Source organism: Halichoeres trimaculatus, unplaced genomic scaffold (assembly GCF_033239565.1).
Source record: "Halichoeres trimaculatus isolate MK-OKI-2021-1 unplaced genomic scaffold, fHalTri1.1 fHalTri1_scaffold_4, whole genome shotgun sequence".
Taxonomy (NCBI): domain Eukaryota; kingdom Metazoa; phylum Chordata; class Actinopteri; order Labriformes; family Labridae; genus Halichoeres; species Halichoeres trimaculatus.
Window position 1 is genome coordinate 23,815,745 of NW_027437182.1, and position 27,494 is coordinate 23,843,238.

The 27,494-nt window shown below is 40.6% G+C and overlaps 2 protein-coding genes across 2 annotated transcripts in view; both read right to left on the reverse strand.

Moving 5' to 3' along the window:
* Positions 1 to 2,969: 2,969 nt before the first annotated feature.
* On the reverse strand, positions 2,970 to 19,703 carry LOC141788830 (uncharacterized). The gene is made up of 2 exons (XM_074667918.1): positions 19,676 to 19,703; positions 2,970 to 5,110 (listed from the first exon to the last, which is right to left on the reverse strand). Exons 1-2 carry the CDS (start codon positions 19,701 to 19,703, stop codon positions 2,970 to 2,972), a joined length of 2,169 nt encoding a protein of 722 aa, XP_074524019.1.
* A 4,922-nt stretch (positions 19,704 to 24,625) lies between these two features.
* The window catches only part of LOC141789616 (neurocan core protein-like), an 82,622-nt gene continuing 79,753 nt past the window's right edge, over positions 24,626 to 27,494 (reverse strand). Inside the window, exon 16 of the mRNA XM_074669116.1 lies at positions 24,626 to 26,735. Within this exon, the coding sequence (XP_074525217.1) occupies positions 26,587 to 26,735 (149 nt within the window). The 3' untranslated portion in view covers positions 24,626 to 26,586. The remainder of the gene's footprint in view (positions 26,736 to 27,494) is intronic.

A 27,494-nucleotide genomic window follows, 5' to 3' on the forward strand; every position in this document is an offset into this window, starting at 1 on the left:
TATGAGTATGTGTGTGCATGTGTATGTGTATGTGTATGTATGTATGTGAGTGAACGGGTGAGTGAGAGGCTTAGACAGACAGGGAAGTAGGCCCAGCAGAACCTCCCTTCACAGATATCAATAACTTTCAAGTATCCTAAAAAGAACAAACATAAAGCAATAAAAATAAACTCTCTGTCAAAATTGCACTTACAAAAAAAATCATAAAAAATAAAAAAAATAAAAGGGCAGCACTTCTTTTGGGTTGCAGCAAACTCAATGGTTTGCACATACAGAAAGTGTATTTCGAATGCTTAAAACTAAGACAACTGGACTGTTTGTAGTTTGGGATGAGGCTGATGAATCCTCATGGATGAGAGGTGAAACATCTTCATGAACCCTGAACAGTCCAGTCGCCTCTGTTTGGAGCATACAGAATAACTGAGCTGGATGAGTGAGAATTTTCATGGAAACAGAAAATTGTGTTGCCTTTTTTTGTTGCTGCATACTGACTGGTCCGTATTGATGGCCTCACCTTGCTCATTCAGTTTGAAGCAGAAATATCTCTACATGGGGCTGTGGCGGGTTACTTTTCACTGTTACTTTCTACCGGGTTAACCTGGGTTGCTCTTGGCAAGCTCACAAGGCTCACTTGTTGCACTCTGTGTGTTTACGCTAAACTGATGCTAGCGGCTCTGCCTCCCCCTGGAGACAAAGATTTTGGACTGACAAGAGGGTTCATGCTTTTAATTCTGCTACGGCACAAACGTGCCTAGCTGCTGAGAGCCATACACAGAGTGAACCTTCTTGACATCCAGACTGTTTGGAGGCGAAAGACAAAGATAGAAAAAAAAAAACATTCATACACATGGTGATATAATGACACCAGCAAATGTATCAAGTTCGTTCCATTTATCATATGATTCATTGATTTGTTGACAATTGTCCCAGGGCAAGTGAAACGGCATTGATATCCCAAACATAGCCTTCCTTTTTCTGAGGTTTAACTCCGACAGGGAAACAGCATAATGGCAGAAGAAAAAAATGGCACTGGAGTGTTTGTTTCTTCTCCAGGGTGTTTTAAGAAGTGACTGATAAGGTCATAATCCAAATCAGATCTACTGACAATCTATTTGACTTTAACAGAGGCAGCTGTAACAATGGAGAGATCTTCTGAGAAAAGGTATCTGCAAGTAAACCCACCAGACCCTCATCTTTCAACCACTGGGAGATACTTCAATGTGTGCCTGTCATTGATTCAGCAGACAGACACAGTTACCAGATGTCATTACTTATTTATGGTATTTAATAGGGGAAATTCTGAATAAAACATTTGGTGCGAGAGGGTTGCAGAGCTGTGTTTGGGGAAAAGAAAGAGATTTCAATAAATATTCAGGAGCTAAGTCTAGAAGTGTTGAGGTAAAGTGCCTTTTTTTCTGCCTCTGTCTGCGCCTTCTGGCTTTGTCTGCACTGACATGGGCCAGGATGGCCCAGCTGAGCTGCTCATTTGCTTGGCTCTCAGTGTGATGGCTAGTTCAATATGGACAGTGCCAGGCTATTATGTTAATAGCCAAGTAAAAGCTGGCAGCAGCACATTTAGGCTCTGCTCTATCTGCTCAGTGGTATCAGGGTGGAGAAGCGGAGGGACATGAAGCTGCCAGTCATACAAATTGATGTTCTTTGGTGGGCAGAGGTAAAACCATCATGTATCTGCATGCTTACTCCAGTGTCGCTTACATGTATACAAGTGCCCACTTGTGCACAGCCTGCTATTTTTGCTCCTTTTTTGCTCCTTTGCTAGTTACCACATACTTCTAGCGGGTATTTGGAAAGGCTGAACACCAGACATATGCTCTGCACTGATACTATGCAGTTGTTTGGCTGTTCCTTGGCTTCATCATGAGCAAGGATGGCTTTATTTGCTCTAAGCTTGGCGGAGGGGTCAATTCTGAAAAATATTATCTTTGCAGAGTTTCTAAAATAACTCACTTGCTTGGAAAGAACTCTGCAAGCAAAATTGAAATCCTGCCCACCTAAGTCCACTGCTTCAAGTGTCTGCACCGAGCTGAGTGCAGCCAAGCAGAGATGACACATTTCTGTCAGTTACCTCTTTTCTCCACAGCTGGAGTAGAGCTGCTGAGAAGCAGCTAACCTCTCTCTAAAGTAATAGTGTTCATCTGTATTACAGCTTTATCACACTGAAAATGTGAAAAGAGGAGCAGTAAACTTGCAACAGCACAGAAAATAACACTTCCTCAGAAAAAAAACAATAACAGCAGAATCCATGATTCAGAAAGCACAGTCAAAGGGGTGACACAACTGAGAAAGAAGAGACAGACAAACAAAGAAACTTTGTATAAGTGCATGAGAAAATAAGAAATAGAAGCCTACAGCATGACCTAAGGAACAGTCTAGTCAAAAATACCAGATCCTGCCAGTCCAACGAGCGCTGGAAATGCCCGGAGTTACTTTTAAGAACCACGTACAGAGTTGACCAGCAGCTCACACATGGACACACACTTCACGGCGTCAATGAAAAGGGAAGGAAATACTTCTACTACTATCTACATTCAGTCTTAGAATGAATAAAGAACTGAGGGCTGCTCTGCATCAGCTCCTGATCCTTCAGCCAGCTTCTCAGCAGGTACCAGCTTTTCTCCTAAACTTTGAGGATCAGTCTTAAAACTACAGGATCACAAATTTAACTTGATGAGAATTCAGGAGGGATAAAATGGCAGAGAAAAAGGATTGTGGGGTGACTCAGAACAACTTGTAGGTACTGTAGTCTTACTGTGGGTGTGGACAACTGTGCAAATACAACACATATATATGAGTAGGAAAACCAGAACGAGTGACTAACAGATGTTTGTTACACACATCTAGTGATGCTTATTCTTGGACACATCATCAGTGATAGTACCTGGGGTCATAGGAGGTTTCGGGTCTTTCAACTTCAGACCCCCTCTCCCAGGCGACCCGACCGGGAGTGATCAGTTCCCGGTCTGTGTCCAAGAAGCGCTCGTCCACTGCTTGTCCCTCTGGATCCACAGCCATCGTGAGGCTCTCTCCGCAGCCTCAGATGATGAACAGATGGCTTTTCTTTTGTGTGCACCTGTGATGCCCAAGAGGCTAAAGGCCTTGCAGAGTGACTTCCCTGCAAAACCCCTTGCCCCTACCTCAATGGGTAGACATCTTGCACGCCACCCCCGTCCACGGCACTCCTCCACCAGCTCTGCATATTTCTCCCTCTTTCTCTCATTGGCTTCCTCTATCCTCTCCTCCCAAGGCACTGTCAGCTCCAGCAAAACCACCTGTTTGGACGTGGCTGAGGATAGGATGATGTCTGGTCTGAGGGTGGTTTCGACGATGTTTTCTGGAAACTTCAGTTGTCTTCCCAGGTCCACCCTTAGCTGCCAGTCCCTGGCTGTTCCGAGGAGGCCAGTTGGAGTTTTCCTGCTGAGGGGTGGCTGTTCCCCAGCTTTAACAAAGGGTATGGCCCGAGTTGGTGGTTGTAGGCGCCTGCTCTGGTCTATGGCAGCATTGATGGACTCAGCAACCGCCTTTAGCACCTGGTCATGGCGCCAGCGATAGCGGCCATCACCAAGTGCTCTAGGACAGCTGCTAAGAATGTGCTCCAGCGATCCTCTACCCTGACACAAGGGGCATGCTGGGGTTTCCACCTTGCCCCAGCAGAAGAGGTTGGATGGGCTGGGCAGGACGTCGTAGACCGACTGAATGAGGAATCTGATGCGGAGGGGCTCAGCTCTCCACAGCTCGGCCCATGAGATTTTCCTCTCCATGGCCTCTTCCCATCTGGTCCAAGCACCCTGCTGCCTCAGACCTACCCACTGGCTTGCCCGCTGCTCTTCAACCCCCGCCCTCACTTCGAGCTGGACAAGGTCCCTCCTTTTCTTGCCCTTGACCTTGCTGTAGTGGGTTGTTGGGATGGTGCCCAGTCCTGCTCGACCGGTTGCCACGGAACCGACCAGTTCTTTGTGGGACAGCCGTGCTTCTGCCTGGTCCACCGCCTCCTGCGCCCGCCATCTTCTGCCCGTCCTCACTTCGATACCGGCCTGGGCCACTTTCGGGTCCTTAGACTCCTTGTATTGGAGGACTTCCCTCGCTCTGGCAACCTTGAATTCCTCCGTCAGACTGTTGAAAGGGAGGGTCAGTTTGTTCTTATTGCCATAAAGGGCGATGCTGCTCAGGCTTCTGGGTAATCCTAACCAGCGTCGCAAGTGGCTACTGACCCTCCTCTCGAACCCTTCGACCGTGGAGATGGGAAAGTCGTATACCAGCAATGGCCACAGAATCCTTGGCAGAATGCCATGCTGGTATACCCAGGCCTTGAATTTCCCTGGGAGACCTGACTTGTCAACTGTGGTCAGCCAACACTCCAGCTGTTTATTGGTTGCCCTGATAGAAGCAGCGTCCTTCAGGGAACAGTCAAACATCTTCCCAAGGCTCTTCACGGGTTTCTCAGTGACTGATGGGATCTTAGTGCCTGCCAGGGAGAACTGGAACCGGTCTGTCACCTTCCCTCTCTTCAGGACAAGGGATCTGGATTTTTCTGGCTTGAAGCGCATGCGGGCCCAGGTGGTAAGCCTCTCCAAACCGTGGAGGATCCATCTGCATCCTGGGACCGACTCTGTTGTAACAGTCAGGTCATCCATAAAAGCTCTGATCGGCGGCTGGCGCACTCCAGACTTTGTTTTGGGGCCTCTGCACTCCAGCTCTGCAGACTTGGCCACCATGTTCATGGCCAGTGAAAAGAGAATCACTGAAATGGTGCATCCCGTGATGATCCCTTTCTCTAGTCTGTGCTGCTCAGATGACACTGTCCCAGAGGTGAATCTCATGAAAAAGTTGTCGTAGTAGTCCATGATGAGAGCCTTGATGTTGATTGGGACGTGGTGTTTCTCCAAAGCCACCTCCACTAGCTTGTGGGGTATGGAGCCATAGGCATTGGCTAAATCAAGCCAGAGCACAGCGAGGTTTCCTTTCCCCTCTCGAGCCTCTCTGATCAGCTGGGTCACCACACCACTGTGTTCAAGGCACCCTGGTACCCCTGGGATCCCCCAGGGGTACCAGAGAATATGAGAGGAAAAGAGGCTTGAAACTGTGTCACAAACTGCTTGGTTGAATCTCAGCTTAATTTCTCAGGAGGTCATGAGTAACTCTGCCCCTTCTCTGGCTTCCATTCTCCATCTTCCACCAAACACACTGACATTCAAACCCAGAGTTGTCTTTGTTTTTTCACCTCTACCACATCCAAAAGTTGGCAGCCCCTAAAGTCCTGTTGCATGAAATAACTGTTTAGATATCCTGGACTTGACTCCAATCAGAGGCGCGACTGCTCAGCAGCAAAGTTCTCTCAAATGAAAACAACTGGGAGACCGTTTTGCTGGAGCTATCCATGAAAATGCTTCTGGTTTCTCTCTTCAGATAAGTAAAATGACAACGGTCAGATTTTACTGCTTTTACTGCTCTTCCCTGGAGGCTAACTGTGATAAGAAAGAGTTTTTTAATCACAAGATGTGGAATGACAGTCAAGATGATCTTATTAGGTTGATTATCTATTTTGTTTTTCAGAAACATAACTTTACCACTGAGTACAACACAATGGCTGGAGTCTCAATGGACTACTTTTTTTTGTCTGATGCAAAGTCTACTTAATTGTCAGAGAGCAGCTGAGGCAGCAGCTGTGATGAGCGGATAAGTGCCAAAGTGATGCGCTTCACAAGCTCTATTCAAATATCATGAGAGGGAATGTGAGACCAAGTGGCAAGATAGTCCAGTTCAGAGGTTGACCTATGGAACGACAGATCCTTCAGCGACTTCAAGAACTCATTAAAAATCGCTTCTTATGACTGACCTGATGTTGTGCTGTGTGAGAAGGGGGCCTATGTTGCATCAACCCCAAAAGCACAACAACCAACCTTGATCCCTTAGTACTATCTGTGATTCATAAATGGAGGGATCGTGATTCGTGAGATTTTATTAGGAGAAACTGATTTCACTCCTTAGGTCCATTGTCGGAGGACTTGCAATGTGCTGATTAAAGTAAATCAAATTTCTTATTGTTAGCATAGCAGTAAGGTAAAACTCATGTACCTGAAAAGCCCATGCCATCAGGAAAGAGAAAAACACTACGTTATGTGCAAAAAGAAACCTAGCTTTGTGAGGCAGGGCTGCAGATTTGACGCAACTCTTTGGCCGACTGCAACATTGAGGGTGAACACAAAAAGTGCATTTTTCAATTTTCATATTTTTAACTTGAGCGAATGTCAAAGCTACCAAGGAAGGAAAAGGAGTGCATTGCTGCTGCTGCCTTTTTAAATGAAGGAGCTGTCCATGGTGCTGAACTTGTTCAGTTTAGCAGCACATAGAAAATCTACATGTATCTTTAAGTATAAACTTGTATCATCAAGCTTGTGTGTATGTGTGTGTGTGTGTGTGTGTGTGTGTGTCTAATCGATAAAACTTAAAAATTCAACCGTTTCCTGTTACTGTTAGCTCTATACCCCCCTCTTGAGCAGGGGTCCCCAAACTTTTTCCCGCCAGGGCCAAACAACTTATCCCTTCCCTGATGGGGGGCCAGGGTCATTTTGTAAAAAAAAAAGTGTGACGATCGCAGAGGTGTCCAAATGTAAATATTGTTTCTCAGAGAGCCACACAAATTGATATATGTTAACCAAATATTAATAATCCTTTCTGGGATCTTGAGCGGAAAAAGATTCAGAAAATAAATAATAACACTGCTAATGAAATATATAACACTACTTTTGAAATTTATAATAATAATAACAAAATAACCCTTTTAGGTTTTTCACAGAAAAAAAGACCATGAAATATTAACTTTCTTGTAGACACCATTGTTTGCAGCTCTCTCTCATTAACTTCACTGTGAAAACCAGAAAGCAAGCAGTCTAAGAAATATGATACAACACCTACCAGCACAATATATTTCACTACCAGTATGGTTGTATAACAGGATTTTTTTTTCAAGGGAGGGGTTTCAGATAGGGCACAAACTGCAGAAGGGTGGAATAGAAAGTTACGTTCTATGCAAGTGTAAGTCTCGATCACGTGGCCAGACTGAAAAAAAAAGAAAAAAAAATCATAATGCTCTTCTGGTATTGTTCAGGGGGCCGAGCCAAATGTCGAGGTGGGCCGCATCTGGCGGGAACCACTGCAGAGGCTTTTACGCTGAAAGAACTCAAGCACCATGGACCCCAAACTCATGCTCATCACATTTTCTGACAAATTTGCCAAAAGACAATATCTTTTGATAACGAAGATGCTTGAACGATGGTAAAGACTAGAGACAGGGCTCTCTCTGCTTCTTTTTTCAAACCCCATACCGCTCTGCTCTTCCTGTAACTTAATTTCTGAGAATGACCAGAAGGCAATCAAACTCCAAACAAGAGAGTAAACAAAGGAACAGCTTTTATTGATCCCTGAGCTTTTATAGTGCCTGGTAAATGTGTTTATCCCGTGAAGCCACTATATTGTGCCAAGATTAAACACCAGTTTGCTGCTGAAGCTGTTTAGAAGCATCCTCTGGCGAGAGTTTATTACATTTTGTTAATACCTTAATGAGGCAAAACATGAGAGGAATTAATCCCTGGAGATTTAGCTTCTTCAAACACTGTCCATCCAACTCCTGAAACCCAACATAATAATTACACACAGCACAGAAATGTATGTTTATCCAAGAAGATTTATAAACAAAGTTTGCTACTTTCTCTTTCTCTGAATCAGTGATTGTGCTGCAGAAAAATTCAGCTCTGTTACAACCACAATAACCTAATCAGGTGTAATAAAATGAAGCATTTAACGCAGATTAACAGTAATCGGAACAATGCACAACAAAACTATGATTATGTCTTCTGATGACAATACAATATAAAACAAGGAACAGACATTGCAATAGACCTTCAAATCTTAACAACATTACTACTGTGACTGGAAATTGTTAAATAAGTAGAAAATTGACTGCTGCTCCTATTATATGAGGGAATGAAATGAATCAAAAGATAAAAAGACTATCAGGAAGAAGCTTTAATTTCAGCTTTGTATTTCTATCAGTTCTCTGTCTAATTTTCTTTATATAACAGATACAAATGACTGAGTTCACCTCAATATTAAAGCTTTATTCAAAATTGTTCACTTTAAATCAACAATCAAAACAATTTTGATATTCATTTTAGAGTTGAATGTTGTATACCTCTTGTTCCATTTCATCAAACTTATGCTAATAGCTAACAGTCCTCATGGTAGCATCTCTCTACTATCATCTATCATTACCATGCTACTATACTGATGCAGTCATATGCAATGATGCATGAGATAAGAATTAAGTTTATAGTAGCAGCAAATCATAATTAAATCACTTCCCTGAAGATGTGTTTTATTCACTTTAAATTTGTTTGACTGCATAGAAAAACATTTATTGCGGCATGGGTAGACACTCTGTTCCTTCTTTACGTTTTATAGAAGTTTAATTATTAAGAAGGTAGATAAAGGTTTGATGTTAGTTATATGACATATGCTGAACTACTGATTAAATTGTACCTTTTACTGCATGAATGAATACTTTAAACAGTGTTAAATTTGGTATCTGTGATTTTTTTTCAAATATTTGGCAACAACCCAAAGGCAATAAGTTAGTGAGGGGCTTTTATGCTTCCAATATTTCAAACATGGATATAAAGTAACAATACTGGAAATCCATATTAAACTAAATTCCCTGTAAACTGTTCTAAATGGTCTGTTCTAAACTAGCACAAACAGCTTCAAGCTCTTCATGAGATCTTAACAAGGCTTCCCGAAATGATGAGATCATTGCATAAGGATCCACTAATTGGTTCAAGACATGTTGGATGGGTGGGCCTCAACACCAAGGTCTGAGGCCTTGACAGGCCCCGAGAGGGCTGCCCAATCAGAAGGAAGGAGTTGTGGAGCTGAGAGCTTAAAAGAGACAGAAGCTAAAACAAAGCATTGTGCTCCAATCAAGGTTATAATAGTTAACTAAAATGAAACTAAAAACAAAAACTAAAATTTAAAATACATTGCAGTTAACTCAAACTAATAAAAACTATAAAAGAAAACAAAAACGATAAGTAAACTAAAACAGTATCTTGTGTTCAAAAAATTAACTGAAACTAACTAAAATTATAGACAAAATGTCCTTAGTTATGGTTTTTGACAACATTAATAGCCTTTAGGATTTAAATCTATCCAACACATTTTCCCAAACAATTTTATGACAGTTTTCAGCAGTTGTCAGTGCCGTACAGCACCATCACAGCGACGTACTGGGACGTGCTTGTTTACTGCACTGACTGGCTGTGCACTGTGCTGCAACGAAATGTAGTGGAGCAATAAATCAGAGCATCTGTAATAGTTTAACTGCATGTGAGTCTGACTTTATTGTTACAGAGTCCAAATTTCTAATTATTAAAGCTCAAATTATATTGTTTTATATAATTTATGTTCATTAAATTTATGTTCACGTTCTTTTAAAGATGATTTATGTTTAAATTTTTTATATTAAGTTCTATCAGCATTGACTGAGCAGTGAGCACTATGTTGGATTTGAAAATAAACAGTATCACAAAACATTACTCTGACCTTTTTGAATCCTGCACCTGGTTAGTAAGGTATGAAAAAACTAAAACTAAACTAAAACTAAGCCTTGTTGCAAAAATCAAAACTAAACAAAAACTAGAATGCCCGCTCTAAAGCTAATTAAAACTAAACTGTAATGGAAAAAAAATGTCAAAACTAACTAATACTAAACTATAATGACAAATCCAAAACTATTATAATATTGGCTCCAATATGCACAAGCACAACCTCACTGATCATTTACAACGAGACAAATGATCCTAGCATCTCGTGCTGATCTTGTGTTGGCATGTTGCTGTTATTATAATGTAGGTTTGTTAGCTATTTGTAGAGCTATGTTTGACAACATCATGGACTCAGAGGTTGTTAGGGAGCAGTTTGTGTCACACTGGCACAAACATGTTTGTGTCTGCGTATAAAGGATGTTTATGGGATGGTAGTGTTATGTTGCTAACCCAGATTTCACAACTCATCAGCTTGTTAATGACTCACATAAGACAATCAACCAACTGCTCACAGTAATTTGTTGTTGTTGAGAATGACCTCCTGGGTGGGGGTTGATTGACCTAGTAGTTAAAATGAGAAGGAGGAGAGGAGTAGGTAGTTAGAGGCAAGCAAAGAGAGAGGAGACTTTGATGTAGTTCAAGATACTAGCAGAAGGAAGGCTATGAAGCAACCAAAAAAAGAGTGTCAACAGAGCAGAGAGGCCGTAAATGAGGGAGTAATGAAGCTGTACAGGTGGAGGCAGGTGATCTATAATGAATGACGCTAAGAGAGGAGGATAAAAGCAGCTGCTGTGCTTTTCTTGGCCTAAAACAAAAGAAGACTCTAATAGATCTGGAAGGAGCAGGGGAAGTTTGGTTTGATGTTTAATGATGCTCTGAGGGTAAAGATCAGCTGTGTTGTCCCATAAACACCTCAAGCTAACACATATACAGGATACTTATTGATGTTTTGGTACAAAGTGTGGATACCACATCAATATGAGTCAGCGTATTTTGATTTGTAGGAGTTTATTAACTGTTTGAAAACAATGGCCTGTGATTTTGAGACATCAATTGAAAAACATCTCTCAGCTTTATTTTTTTAGTCAAGAATCACAATATTTGATCATGTAATCAGTAGACATCAAACAGAACTTCTCTGAGAATAGAAATGTGATAGAACAAACTCTGGGGTAAGCATGAGTGAAAAAAATAGCCAGCAAAAAGTTGTATATCTTTCTTTAGCCTACTCTTAGAAAATCCCCTTCCCTGTTTGGGAGATTGTATGTCAGTTACTAGCATCAGTCATACAACTAGAATGAAAGCACCACTGAATCACAAAGGTTAGGAATCAATTTCCCCAAAATCATCATGAAAAAGGGAGTCTGCGCCAAAATCATTCAGCCTACTCCTGGTTTCATTATTGCACCCCATCTTTCACCTGCTACAGACAAAATTCAATTTCAGACGAGAGCTGTGAGCTGAGAGACAATGTCCTGATCAAAGACTCTGGTCAGAAGTGGAGTTGTTTCAAAAACCAAAGCAGGCAGTGTTTGACTGTTCAGCCCTGTCAGCACTGACACCAGAGACCTCTATCTCAGAGAGAACAGGAAATCCTTTCTCTGTTTTATTTCTCCCTCCTCTACAGACAGTGCTATCATCTTATTGTTTAAAAGGAACCTTGTCATCTAAACAACCACCTCAGATAAAGGAGCAGGACCTCCTCATCCGCCAGCAGCTGGCACAGCCTTGAAGTGCACACAGTGACAGTGAGAATAAAGAGTAAAAGAGATCAGTTTGCTGTAACAGCAGCTATAAAAGTGTCTGCCACAGTCCAGAGAGCCTGGAGCTCCATGTAACCAACCTCTCAAGCAGTGATCTGCACTAACTTTTTCAGTTATTCGTTGGTCACTTCACCACATTATTTGGTCCCACCAGTAACCGTTATTATGATATGTTCAATACTTCACTGTGAATATAAAGTATGTCTGCAACAAGCATGGGCTGGCAAAGTAGGTTGTTTCTTTTATATTATTTGAAAAGAAGACAACATTTTTTTAAAGCAAAGCATAACAACTGACATGCATGTGTTTACTTGTCAGGATTATCATTAAAAAGCATTTCCATTGGAATAAAAAAATAAAAATCAGGCTTTAACAATAGCTAACTTAAATGTAAGCGTACAAAACTTCCAAAAGTAAACTAAATGAAAGAGAAGATAGTTTCTGTCTTTTTCAATCTGTCTCATACCTAAACACATTATTTTATACAGACCTACATCAGGAGGTCTGGCAGGCTGCCAACACTCCTGAAATGGATGGGTATCCCCCACTTTTTAACTCTTTATCCTGCTGTTCTCCAAATTTGTGACTTCTCCAAATTGTCCCCCAATTTTAAGTATGGTCCTGTGATCTCTAATGTGTTTTAAGTCAGTTCAAGTCCTGTACTTGCGACTCATATTGAAAACTTAAAAAATAATAATAATAAATTAAATTAAAAACACCCTTCTCCCTTCTGCTTTAGTTGTTTTGATCCAAATATGTTGCAGTAGACCTCTGACTGTGGTCAGAGAGATGCACAGAGACAGGTAACTGTGCAACACTTGTTAATGAGAATTTTTTTTATTACAGCATCAGCTGTTTTTTAAACATATGGAGGGGACTGACTAAGCCAGTGGAAAAGAGGGAGACTTTCAACCACGTCTTGCACAGTGACCATGTAGGAAGCATTAAAACATATGCACTCGCACCAAGGTGACCAGATGAAATTCTTACTTGCACACGCTGGAAAAAAAGGTTGCACACGTGACTATTTTGGTTGCAGTCTTGAGCCCTGCTCTCAAGCTATAATTCTGGAAACATGGTGATAAGAGTGTAGTACAATGAGACTTAAGTGATTTTTTTTTTCCTCCTTTAAAAAACTCAACACTCTTGTCTACTCCAATCTACTGCTCTAAATGAGCCCATGACTTTTTGGAAGTGCATATATGTACAATCAGGAGGTATTCTTTGACATTTGGCTGTGCATATTACTTTTAGTAAGAAACACCTGAGGTAGTTGCATTAAATGCATCTCAGCTTGCAAAGGTAAGTAAAAATCAAGTATCTAATGTTTCCCCTATCATTGTACTTCATATATAATATATTTTATTTTCTAGATAGCGCCAGATCACAGCAGAAGTAATTTAGAGTTATCTCTTTCATGTATCATATACCTTCTCTATTTATTTCACAGACTAAATAGCCTTATGGTGTATATCTTATTACATAACCAGATATCATTTGTGTATACCGTTGCATTCACATCTCCTTTTGCACTCTGTATCATGCACAGGGAAGTTCCACCCTGAGGCGTTCACAGTCACACAAACATGTGGGCCCGGGCACACCTACACACACAGGCACTATAGCTGACACAGAGCCTGAAAAACCACCACAAGAAACATAGAAAAACTTCTCCCAGTGCCTTCTGTTTAAAGATGAAACAGTTGCCAAGGCTGTAAACCCAACTCAAGGTACTGTCCTGCATCTTTATATCAAAATACTGTCCAAATACATGTTTGTCTCTGAGAAACAATAAATGAAAATATTAGCAAAACCTCATAAAATGGTAAACATATTTTTCCCTGCCTTAAAATATATACTATATAAGCCTAGCAACCCTGACAATGAAGAAGCAGAGACTGCATTGTTTCTGGTAGCCCTTCAATTGGGAATATATAACTTCTAAAGGGTGTTAAAATGAACTCCTGTAATAATCCATTGATAGAAGTAATTTGCATGGTGTTCATATATTTCACTTCATTTTCAACTGAGAACCAAGTTTTGTTGGTTAGGGACCCAGACAGAGACCAATATGAGTAAGTAAAGAAAATATTAAAAAGTAATAAAGAAAGTAAAAGACAGGCAGACAGAAAGAGATGAAAGAAAGAAAGACAGCCCCCTTGTTAAAACGAGTAACAAAGTTTTGTTGGAAATGCATTGGTGTTATAGTTGCAGTTATACAGCATAGCCCTTATGATGGATTGCCTCAGTGGACTGTAATTAAGTGAGAGCACTGACCAGAAAGAAGAATATCAAAGTTATGGTTTAGAAAGAGGCCAGCAGGAATGTTAAATTGAATTTAAAAGATGTTTAATACTTCAGTGGTTCAGCTTACAACTTTTGTGAAACAAATGTATCATCACAACCTTCAAATATGGAGGTAGAAATATCTGAAAAGTGAAACAAATCTTCAGTAAGGTTAAAAGCTTCATAATACATTTTACATTGGAGCTGACTTCTTTTATCTCCTTTTTTCTTCCTGGCAGACAAGTCAGCTGATCTCCTGTAGCACTGTTATTAATCAACATAATGAAGCATAAATCAGCAGCAGTCAGCAGCCATCAGCATATGGGTTACAGTGTAATGACACACGACTTATATCCCTAATTATCCACTCAGACAAAATGCCAGCGATCACCACCTCATCGCTCCCTCTGCCTCTCTTCTCCAGCTCACCTCTATTTGTGACCAGTGCACTGTGTGTCTACCATAAAACACAACACCTAGTGCAGACAGCTGTATATGAGGCCAGTTACAGTTTTACTGAAGTCGACTGATCCAAGAAAAAAAACACTGATGACCTCTCACTATTGTGTTTACATGCACATCTCCTCCTCTTCAAAACAAGAGATGGGAGCTACATAAGGCACAATAACTTGACATTTTACCAAATTACAGTGCATTTATTCAGCTGGACAGTTGGGTATCTTTAGAAAAAAGAAAAGAAAAAAAGCACCAGGGTTTGTTTTGAACTGCTAACTGCAAAGAAAAGGTTGACAGCAGCACAAAACCTGCAGACAGAAAAATTGCTTTCAGTATGTTAAGATCATCTTGTTCTCATACTGTGCTTTCTCCTTCTGTTCTTTGTTCCCCACGTATTCTCTTCTTTATCATCTCTAGCTCCCTAAAGTGAACTCAGTCTATGCAGCAGGTGGGGATGGACATTTTCAGCTCCACTGATCAAAAGAAAGCAGCTCTGTAGGAGCTGCTTGGCTACTGGATGGCAAACACACAACTTCAAAGATGTCCAGCTGTGATCCCTCGACTGAAGCGTTTATAAAAGTCTCGCTCAGCCAGTCTTCTCTGCATAATGGAGCTTCTGACTTAGTGTACCATCTGAACCCTGTTCTTTTTTCTGAAAGAGATTTTCTGTATAAAAATCACCAGAGATCAAACCTGTGGGCATGTTTCATTCTAAAGGTGTGCTGGGCCCAAAATTCATGTGGTAGTTCAGATGGTTCATTTATCGCTTTACATCAGACTCCAAAATTACCCTGTTCTGTGTTTTTGGATCTGTTCAAAAAGAATTTAACTTTTTAAGTATAACTGCAGTTCAAAATATTTTGTTAATTTATTTAACTTGATTCATGTTGCAACAGATGTATCATCTATGTTTTTTGACAAGACTTTGGCCTTTCAAGTAAGGAGATATTTTTAATTTGTCAACAGACTGCACAGAGAACTAGCATTCTTAACTAAAGGTTTGATTATTTATGCACTGTTTTTATATTGCACTATCTATGTCAACCTTTAGAAAAAAACAGAGACTGATTAAGTGGTTAAACCAACACCCATATAAATGACTTTGGTCACCACAGGGGCTCTGTTTTAACAGGATGATGCTTCATTAAGTTAAAAAGGCACACTTTAGGACTAATTGGAGTGAATTCTTAATTGGCTCCACTGCTGGGGGGTAACAAACAAAAAGCTTGTCTCAACAAGGAGTTTTCTGCTGTTTAGGAGAAAAGAACCTTTTTTTTTTTTTTAAATCAGAAACATAATAGAAAAAGCAGCACAAGGATTGAAGATATCAGAATACACCAAGAAGTTATTCTAACTGTGCTTTCTGATGTTTTTTTTTAGCCAATGCATATATTTTGCAGTGTTATTTCTAAAAATAATCCCCTTGGGGAATCAAAAAGGTATTTCTGATTCTGATATTCATCTGTTGGTTGGGTATACTGAATCATCTTAGACTCCACAGAGTCCCTTACAGAGAATGGCAGAGAACTGAAAAGTGGTTAGACGAAGAAATTCACAAAAGCTAATCTGATGGGTTAAACTATGGGCCAATCACATACTTGATGTATTGCCTAAAAAATAAGTCAGAGAGAGAACAACAAAAAGAGGAAATCTAATTCACACCTGATGTGTGATTTGACAACGGCTATAGAAGATGCCCTGCAGCCCAGCACTTTTTCTAACAGCTCGAAGGATCAATAACACAGTGACGGGGCAGACTGTACACAACACACTGGTAGATTATTTTAGTGTATGACAGGGTATGATAGGAGACTACTGGACAAAAAATAAAATAAATAAGCCTTGTGAGTCTTGTTGAAAATAAAAAAAGTAATGATAGAGAGAAAATAGATTCAACAATGTGGAAAGATGACTCATATAGGTGGGTCATTGCTTCCGTGGTGCAAATCAAAAAGGTGAGTATCAGCATGACAAATAATACCCATGCACAGCTTTGACTTACTTTGCTGAGTTTCAGCCAGGTTTGTGGTCCTTAGAGGGTTTGAAATGGAGCCATTGAAAAACATATCCTGAAACTGAAAAGGGAACATTGGCATTAAAAAATGTGTATTATGAAAAATGTATGATGGCATCAAAACAGGTGATGGCATTGATAACGTTTTGCTGAAGTTGAAAACATGGACATAAAATGTTTTATATCATTTCATATATTATATTTTTTTGCATTCTGATGTTTTTGAATTCAAATCATACTTTGATGTCATTGTTTTATCAATAACAGTTTTTTTCTAAATAACCCTTTTTTGGCTTACTGTCTGTTACTCTTTTGGCATGGACGGAAGGGTTTGGGGGGAAGAGCAAGGTTGGCGTGATATGCACATTATTTGCATATTGGTGGCAAATAACGCGGCACTTGGCTGGACCCTACGGACCTACGAGACCCCTGAGCGTGACATCTACAGTTTACCAGGAGAAAACCCACAAGTTAGTCTGTTATTCACATTTTAAAATGAGGTAACAATGGGTTTCGAGAGGTCTGCTGAAACAAGCTAGCCAGTATTAGCTAATAGGCATTATCTAGCTAACCTGTGGTTTATCATGACCAAGAAGGAGTCCAACTCTACTATTTCTTTTATCTATCCAGGAGTTTGAGGCCAACATTAAGGCCGACAAAGCATCATTAAGGTATCAACTCAAAATATTCTGCAGCATCAATCTCCAGCGCAGTCACATCAGCATGTGTAGGATTATTATATCATTTTAAAACAATCTTTAATCCATCCCACTTCCTGATAAAGAACAGCAAAAAGAAACAGACTGACTTGTGGTTTTGGAGCTTGAGGAGAAATTGTGGATGTCTAACACTTAAGGGTCTCATAAGTCCTATGGGGTGCAGCCATTGCATGTAAAATACAGTTTATGGTCCAGCCAAGTGCTGATTTTTTTTCCCAGCAATATGCAAATAAATCGCACCCTCCTCGCCCTTCCACCAAAGTCTCCCCTTCATGTCAAATGAGTGACAGAAAGTTAGAACTGAAAAAAGACAGTAAAGCAGGAAAAAAAATGTGATTAAATAAAAATAAAATCATTCAAGTTATACATTTTCATTGATATAACACTGACAACAGTGACAATTTGCGTTACTTATAAACACAACCTTCACTCTGGGCTCCTGCTCCTTGGCTAAGTGCAAACACCCACATGTAATGACCTAAGTTAAGTGAGGACACTCAGTAGCCTAGCAACCACGTGTAGCATTGCGATGCTACCACTCGAGTCCTGCACCTGACTTGGCATGTTAGCACGTGCTAATCACCAGTATTTGACACATACCTGCTGAAAGGAAACCAACTTGCGTCGCTCTTCGTCCCATGCTGCTCTCCAAGTCCCTGAAAGGGTCGAGCCAAGTTCATATATCCTCATATAGGAAAAAGCTTAATCTGTTTGGTGTTAAGTTTCACTTTGGTTGTTTCTCTGTGATATATTCATTACTTTAGGCGCTTGAGAAAGCTTCTTCCACTCGCTAATAAACACGCAAGTCACGTGAGCATGGGGCGTGCTGTGATTGGCTGAGGTAATCACGTCTACTCTCCGCCCAGAAACGTCTCCAACCGTAACATCTACAGCCCGGTGTGTTTCTTAAGGCAGACGGAGACAGTGAGACACATTCATAAAGGCCCAAAAGATTAAGCAGGAATATTCTTGTATATAGCTGACATTATATTTATCTTATTAAAATCCTGCAGATCCTGTTATTAAGCTTCAGTTATTGAATGAAATCTATTTTACATTAGTAAAATAAAACATTCACAGTGCGCCTCTCACTGCTTTCTGATTAGAAACATATCATATGCTCTCTACCGGAAAAAAACTCAATTTGAACTTAAACATTCGTACGTGTTTCAGGAATTCACAAAACAAATTAAAGTGCTATTATTTATTGAGATTAAATGTCCTTTTCTGACAAGATCAGTTAAATAGCAATGATATAATTTCAGTTTTAAAAAATACATTGTGTTGCTTCTTTCTTGGAGCTCAGTCCTAAGAATGGTAAAAACTGTAAATTCAGTCTCTTGTTATAGTTCTCTTTCACATGTAAAGATATGGAGACCAGGATTTCTTGTCTATGTGTATATTTTTTTGCCTTAAAGTGAACCCTACTTGCGTTTGTAGCTGCATCCAGTTATAATATTATATATTCCTTTATTCCATCCTCCATCCACTTCCACCATCTGGTAAATGGGTGGTCGCTGGCAGATACAGCAGCTAATAAACATTTAATGCATCTGGAAACTTATTCCACCGGGAGGAAATCATATTTCAACTCGAGATCACAGCCCTGCTTGACACTGATACATTACTTTGGTCCAGCACATTCCCAATCTTTTTTCATGTAATTGGATTTAGAACTGAGCACCTGCACAGTTGGAGAAAAATCTGAAACATAAATAAACAAGAAAAATACAATTATCTTGTGTTGAGAATGTGCCTGAGGGAAGCTCACGTGGTTAAAAACTGTCTGATACAATAACATATGTGATCGTGGTATAAAGACTGTGAAAGAGCTCACACCAACACAGATGATCTATTATGAGCTCTGCACATTTGTAAAAATCCAATCTTCTCCGCTTTACATCAGCAGTCTACAGCATCCAGATGTCCCTGGCTTAAAGTGTTTTCTTGCTAACGTCCTAATCTGGTAGTCTCCAGTGATGACAACAATGCCAAGATACATTTTTTAACACTGCCAATTCATTTAGCTGTAGTTTTCTTTGTACTAAAATTGAACAGGCCCTAGAGTGCCTTCAGGGTTACAGACTCTTTAGATAAATTATGATATTCCTGATTGGACTTACCTCAAATGACTACATATAAATGAATAAATGGAATAATATGATGCCAGTGCAGTAGATTTTCTATATTTAGAGACACTGCCAGACTGTCAGGAGGGGTTCACATACAATATTGATCCCTACTGCAACTTTACTGTGGCTACAAATTCTGCAATTTGCAGCCAGCTGGATGTAACCCAAGGAAAAGAGACTCAACATACACATAGACTCAAAGGTCAAAAGTAGCAGACAAAAAAAGGCTCACTTACTCAGAGCTCATATACACCTACAAGGTGATAGTTTCTTTTCTTGTTACTGCATAAAGTGTATGCAGATCGCTTGCTGGAAATTAAGATGAATTAAACTCTACAGATATGGTATGATATAAAGTATGAGTAGTTGCTAGACGCCACCCTGTTGGCTACGGCTGCCTTTTGCAGCAGCTCTTTCTTCTTTGTCCATTTCTTTTAATTTCTTTGTCTCCTTTTCATAATCTTTGTATTTGGAGTGGATCATTACTTTGTATGGTTCATTTGTTGGTCATGGACATCAAACTTTTTGTAGCTTCAGCGATATTTTTACTACTTTTTGTCCTCTGTTTGTCTGGAGATCCTACATGTAACCATGGCTGCATTGTTTACATGTGAACTCAGCTGTTAGCAGTCTAGGGGCTAGTTTTCGTGTTACACGGGGGGGGGCTTTTTATGTGGGGAAGTAGTACCTAGAGCATCCAAGAGCTGTGCCTCCATGCCGGCGACATCCATGCTGCAGTGTTATCTTCTTTCCAAAAATCAGGAATGCCCAATGAGGCGAGCCGCATTCTGTGGCGTCATAGCAACGTGTGAGTGTTCGGTCAGCTCATTGGCCACAGAGCGGGAGACGGGAATGGGATGGAATTACCATAATTTCTCGTATAAATCGCCCTGCTTTTCATTGAAACCATAGATATATAGCAGTTTATGTTTGACCCTCAGAGAAATACGGGACAAAGTGCGTCCCTTATCGGTTCAGCACGGGACACGTATTCTCAAGTCCAAATACGGGACGATTCCGTTTTTTAAGGGACGGTTGGCAACCCTACTAATGTAGCTAAAATCAGACATCAACGCCACATTGGAAGAGCTTCACCTGCTGTGAGCAGACAGGATACAGGAGACAGAGACAGAACAGACTGCTGAAGAAGCTCAGTCCTGGACCCTGTGGAGGTGGAGGCTGGCTGAACTGGACAATGATGAACAAGCTGTCATCTTTTTTCTTATGGAGCTTTTTGCACTTTCTATACACTTTATTACTTTTGTTTTTTTGATTGCTGCTGTGACTTCAATTTCGTTGTACTTGTTACAATGGCAATAAAGTTCTATTCTATTCTATTCAATGAACTGGAATCGCTTTTTTCCCTCAATGAATTTTGTATTCTGTCCCTCTGATACCCTTGTAGTGGCTTTATGTATCACTTACATTACTTATCACTTCTCTTCAGCTGCTGTCTCTTTAAGGCTCTCCACTCCACAAACCCTCTTTTCTCTGAGTGGCCAACTTTGAGTAAAAGGGGGCGCGATTGATGACCTTCACTCCAAACACAAAACTTAAATGCAAACCCCTTTTGTTCTCTAGCCTCCATACACACACACACATACACAGTTAGAAAAAATGGACTGGACTTGATGCATGCACAGCTGAAAAGCAGAAGACTGTCTCTTTAAACAACTTGCTGAGCTTAGTTTTCATTTTATATCAGGCACAGTCTCTTAAAATGTCATAATATCCACAGTGTTACCATGAAAACAATTATCTTATAATTATTTTAAATAAGGTTCATATCAGGATAATCCGACAGCACATAAATACACCATCCAACCTATTTTAATTGCAGTGATACACAGCCTGTAATGTGACATCCAATAGCCGTATTACTTTGATTGCCGTGAGCTTAAGTGGTTGCTGATAAGTTCTACTTCAGCAAGCAATTAACTAATTGGAGCCGTCCTTTGGATTGCTGCCTTTACCTTCCTGACACTGACACATATTAACCTAAATGCATCACTTAAAGGGTTACATGTGCTGTCTGTGCAATACAGACCTGAAATGGATGGATGGATATCTTCCTCTTCTCTTGAAGGGTAACTCATTTGCTTTCTGACAGGGTAGTTTATTAGCCTTAAGAAAAAGTGATAAAGGCCTCAAGGTTTTTACTGCTGGTTAGCTCTGCTGAATATAAACAAATAGAACGATCACATTTTGAGTTTATAAAGTATTTATTTCATTAGAGGAATTTACTGTTGCGTAAATATTTTCAGGATGTTGTCATTGTCTATCTTCTTGCAGATGGGTGACTGAGATTTTATTTTTAGCTTGTATCCAAAAGAATTCTGCCTTCTCGCTTATATATTTCTTACAACCATAACAAACATTTCAGATGTGTTATAGATTCATTATTTTCAGTGCTCTTTCAACTTGATTTGCAAATCTAATTTGAACACCTTCCAACAGAAGCACTCTCCTCTGCTTGATTTTACATGACTGGGATTGACAGGGGGGGGTGATGGGACAGAGCTGATGAGCTGACTGAATTTGAGGGAGCACAATTGAGCCTGAAGCTGATATCTAAAAGAGCAAAACATCATTCTGAGCAGCATGGCATCAGTCCTGGCAGGTTTATCACCTGTGTAAGGGGTGTACAGTGGGGAAGATGTCCAAAGCTGAGAATCACTTCATGCCTGGTCCAGAGGCAGGCAGGAACTGCAGGTGAAAGTGTTTGAAATGCATTTAAAATGAAACAATATGCCATGACAATGACATTGTGACATCACTTCAATCCCGAGACTTTCACCAAACTCTGCCAGCATTACCAGCTTTTAGAAGTATCTTATACTGTGAGTTATCTTGTTGCTCCCAAACTGGTCACCAGTGGATCTTGTATCTAGTGTGAGGAGTGAATGAGGGGGGTTGTGCATGCCAGTTAACAGTTCCTGTTTCCTCCAATATCCCTCACGATGACCTTGGCATTCTGACCCTCCCTGGTTAAGTGGCTCGGACTGTTAGTTACTGGCTCCTTGCTTTCAAAATATTTGACCTCTTGCTGCACATAAACTCTTGAGCTCAGCCTGTCTGTGTCACAGACATAACTATGTCCCAGCCATTTATTCGTTTATCAGTCTATTTATACCGCACATTGATAAGCTCTTTAACTGTACATTTTTCTTTTTAAGTCATCTTAGAATTGTGTGCCAAAAACAAGAAAGGGGTAATTTATGTGCATCTGTGCATGAATGTGACTAATTGAGAATAATAGACATGTCAAACTGAAGGTTAGAGCCTCTTCCTCTCTGTCTGATAGGTTCCACTATGTAGAAGGTCAACCTCCTCATCCAGACAGCCAAAGCATGAGAGGTGAAAACAAGAGTTTGAAAGACTCCTACAAATACAGAATGAATGTTCAGCACCACTGGCTGAGCAGTAATTATCAATTCTTTGTGAGACTACTTCTATACACAAACAACTCTAAGTGCTGGTATTTAATCTTCTTTTGTTTGAGTCTTTGACTTTAACCTGGACTCACAAAGTTGAGTAAAATTAGCTGAACCAATCTAAATTTACTGTTATTTTTTTTAACATAACTTCAATAGAAACAATAAGTTCCTTCTTTAGGGGACTGTTTGTGCTCCAGTCATCACAGCAGGCCTAACTAAGACATCAGAGATCAGCTTGTGGTTGAAGTACTCGGGCCACATACGTAGAGGGCTGAGGGGGACATGTCTGATTGGCCTCCAGCCTCATCATAAGGAGGCAGGGATTCTGACATCTGGAGCATGAAGCAGACATACTTCAGTCCCCGGACCGTTGTAATGCTGGATATAGCCAGAGATGCAAAACCTGGGTTATACTGCTGTACTTTCCCTTAATAACAAGTTCTTCACAATTCGATGCATCTTTTTTTTTCTTTTACAGGTTTCCTGACTTAAACTACATTCTCTCTAGAAGTGCCAGTGATCTTTATGTAATCCCAGAGATCCATCTCCTTTCACTCATTCATCAGTCCTTCAAGTATCAAAAGCTGTGAAGGCATTTCTGTAACTGATCGTTCTCCCTGGAAGAATAACTAAAAAAAAAAAAAGGGGGGGGGGGGGGGGGGGGGGGCTGAACGAACCAATCAGAAATGGCATTCCTCTTTGGCGAGTGATTCACTGAGAAGTGATTGTGCTTCACAAAAGCACAAAGAAACAAAAATAGAAAATATCAGGAGTAGCTCTGTAAGAGAACAAATACTGTGATGACTCAGGATCCTTGAGTCAAGTGATTGCTGGAGCTTGACAGACATGCCTCAGTCAATTTCCTGCTTTGTCTAGGGTGGTCTGACATCAGGGACCCATGCTGGAAAATTTTACCCATTTCTTTCCTTACTTGTATTTTTGGCTGTATGGGCTGGGCCCTGTTCTACGAAGCAGGATTACTGCCTAGCGAGGTAGCTCTGAGGATAGGTTCCGGATTCCCTATTCTACGACACAGGATCACTCCTCAGCGAGGCGAGTCTCCATGGCAACATACGCTGAACGGCTAACCTGCTCCGGGGCAGGTTAGGTTCCAGATTGAACCTGCGGACTATAAAAACCCCGCCCACTGATCAATGAGCCCTCACAAAAAGATGGCTTGTCCGTTCTTATAGGATCCCGTGGACATCGGAGCTTGCATTGTCTGAGGCGCACTCCGGCGCGCGAGAGTTTTCAGGGACGGCACCGACCCACTCTCTTTTTCGGATGACCACCTGTATGAAAGTTACCGGTTTTCCAGGGAGGGATTGGTAGTACATGACACTTTCTACAGGTAGTTAAAGGGAATGAAGAACTCTCATTGCCGTAATAACATCTTCAATGCCAACACTTCTGTTCCATGACAATATTTTATTGCCCATCTTAAAATTGTGACAGGAATTCATGTAGGGCTCATGTGGGCTACATATCACACAAAAAATGTAAACACGATAGGAATGAACAAATGAACCAATTCATCTAAGAAAAAAATTAGGTATGGTGCATGTTACAGTAAAAGTGCATGGTGAACAGTGCTATTTCAGGATGATAATGGCACAAAATATTTTTTTTTGCACTACACTTGTGCATTTAGACTGTCAGCAATTTTCTGCCAGCACTCCTTCCTTGCTTTAGCAGCGACAACAGTGTTGCTTTTAACGTTAATTACATGTTTCACCTCGTCATACTTCCTCATGATCACCTCCTGCTCCTCCTGTGTGAAGTATGCGGTCCTTCTCTCTCCGGCCTGCTCTGACGCTCCAGACCGCTCCATGTTCAAGATTGGTCAGCTGCAGCGAGCTCCACCTTATATGCGTGCACGCGCTCATTGCCTGGCTGGATCCACTTATGAGGTTGATAACCAGCGTCGTCAAACCATGTAGCGAGACCGCTGGCTACCGCGCTCTGTTCAGCGAGGTAGCTCCAAGGCTATCTCGCTAGGCTGAACTTGCTTCATAGACTAGGGCCCAGGTGTCCGATCTTGCTGAAAAATGAAATCAATAGCTTCACAGAGTTTGCCATAGTCTCCAATGTCTGAATTAACAGAATGACAGTTCCTTAGCTTTACAATGATGTGGGTTGATTGGGTATTACTGATTTGAAGCTAGATAAATTAACCAGGGGAATATCTCTGACCAACTCATTGACTGTTATTCTGAGTGATTTCTGGGGAATCTTGGTGATCTGGGGAAATGACAAGTAATCTGGAGAATGACACCACATTTCAAAACCTGGGAGCCTAAATCAAGAAAGGCAACAGCAACAAGGAAATGATTCAAAATGAGTTTATTCAGAGTTTCTTCAACACTTTATTTAAAATAATCAAGTAAAAAATAGTGAACAAGTCCTTTATAAAAAGGGTTCACAGTAGTAAGTCGCAAGAGGTAACTGCCACAAGAAGCAGACCTGAGGCTCTTCAAAATAAACCAACACACTACACACCAAACAAAGCCTACAGGGTTCTGTACAAAGGGGAAAAACACAAGGGACTGGTCTGCTCCACGTACAAAAAGACATATTTTTACCTTTAAGCTTCATCTTTGCCCCCCGTACAGCCATTGTTCTAGTGTTTCTGTAGTCTTTATAATTACTTGAGTCCAACTGTTTCAAAGTTCACACTCAGTGGTTAGTATTATAAACTTGTTGAGTCTGTCTGCAGAGCAATAGTAACATTGTCTTCAATTCAGCCACAGCCATTTATCTCCTTAGCCAGGTTTAATTCAGCTGAAAAAGTTTGTTCATGTGCTGTTGTTAAATTTCCCAAACAGTTTCTTTCAACTGGCAGCCATACTTCTGATTAGGTCCAAGGATGGCAATACTCATACTCAGGTAAGAGAGGTGAAGAAGAGCAGCACTCACAGGACTGCTCCTCCCACTAATGAGTGAATATTGAAGCCAGCTGGTGATAATTAGGAGTCTGAGGCGAAGAGAGGAGGAAAGGACTCAACATACACTCATCACACTACTGATCATTACTACCTGTTGTAGAAATGTAAAACTGTTTCATTTATAGTAATAAAACACCCATTGTGTTGTAGCTTTTTAAGAATAGTAAACTTATTCAGTAAAGCAGGGGTATGTATCACTGTGCCGTATTATAACAGTTACTCTTTGTGGATCAACATTTGAAAACAATTGAAACAAGATTTATCCCACTCAGCTGCAGACTTAATGTTTCTGTATGAAATAAAGTTTTGAAATGTTGAACATAAATTTTTCTTATGTTATATATGTTTATGTTGGTGAATTCACTGTTATGGTACTTGCTGTATTGGACAGATGGATGAGAGGAGCTTCACCCTATTTTGTCACCTTCATTGTTTTCACCAACATAAGTTTTAAGACAATTCATAGCAAATACTGAACTGAGTAAAGACAAACTACAATCAAAAATACAGAATACCTTCAAACAAAAACAGACAGTACTTCTGGCACATCTGGAGTGGTTTCAGAAAGTTTGACTTCTTAAAGAGACTTGATGTGTGATGTAACGTGATGAAACTGAGCTGAGGTCAGATATGTTTTCTATTCCCCTCATGGAGTTCAGCTTCTGATAAAAGAAAACGTCTATCACTGACAAAAACAGACAAAGCTTAAATAAGTCACTTACAAATGCCTCTGATTCAAAGTATACATGTTTTAACTCACTTGAAGTTGAGCGTTTCTATGAGGAGAGAACCAAAAGCAGCAGCCAACATATATACATTGAGAGTTTGTAAAAATAATATGTTAACCAGGCTCAATTCAGCATCAAAGATGTGTCCCATGTCCTTTTTAAAACAGCAATTCCATTAACACCCACCTCAATTGTGGTTTGTAGAAAACTTCTGTCTGAAGAATGCTCTGTGTTATCTTAGGAAAAGCAGAAAGAAAGAAGAGTCCCTGGCAGCTCCCAACACCGGCCTCTGAGTTCACCTTAATATGTGCTGACTCTTTCAGCCAGAGGTGGAGCTCAGGGCAGAGGTGGAGCTTGGGTTAAAAGTTCTGTTTGATAAGAAGTGAAGGATTTTGGGATGATGTATCAAGAGGTGGAAAGAGCAGGGAGAAATGTGATCCGTAGTTAGCAGCAGCAGAGGAGAAAACAAAAGGGGCTGTTTGATTTGGCTCAGAAGTGGGTGTGGTTGTGGTTATGGTTGTGACCATGGCCCTCCTCTCTCCTGTGGTGTCCTCCCTCTCTGTGGCTGTGCCTCTTGTGCTTCCTGCGTTCCCTCCTGCTCTTGTGGTGGTGTCTCCGGTAACGGTGGACTTGTCGGGCTGACGAAGCAAACACAAAAGAAGGAGACATTTCAATACAAAAAGGCGGGGGGAGTACAGGAATGAGTATCACACTGAGTTGGATGAAAGACTAGAGTAGAAAAGTGATGTAAGAAAGAGATGAGCTGCTGACAGACATAGAAACATTCAGACAGAGAGGTGAAACACAGAGAGAACAGGGATCAGACATCAGAAAGGTCAAAGCCATGATTTTCTTGTGGCTGTAACTGCTTCCACCACACTAAGGGAGTCTGTTTTATCTCCCTTTCAGACTAAGTGCCTTCAGCAAGAGCTCCCTGAGCTACAACCACCCTCTCACGGCCTCAGTATAAGCTTGTTTTTGGAATTATCCACTAAACTAGGCAACTGTCTTTTTCTGCATCTTGCCAGAAAAGATATGTCTGTCATAGATGATAAAAACCACTGTAACTCTGGGCCATGAAAACAACACTTTCCAAAGATGAAGAGTCATAAAATAATAACACATCCTATCACTTCAAACAGAGGCCACATTGTTTCAGTTTTTCATCCCTACTGTCACATTGTGAGCTGAGTGGAATCAAATTCAGCAGTAGGAGCACTATGTTGAATATTTATAGACGCCAATCCTTTATATCTCCTCTGAAAAAGACACATTTTGCTGAAGACTTCAAAGGAGATTTTTTTTTTCTTTTGCTGCAATTATTATTATTAATGAAAGTAGGATGGTTGGCAAGCCTGAATCCTGGTCCTTAGAACTGAACTTAGAGCAGCAACTGT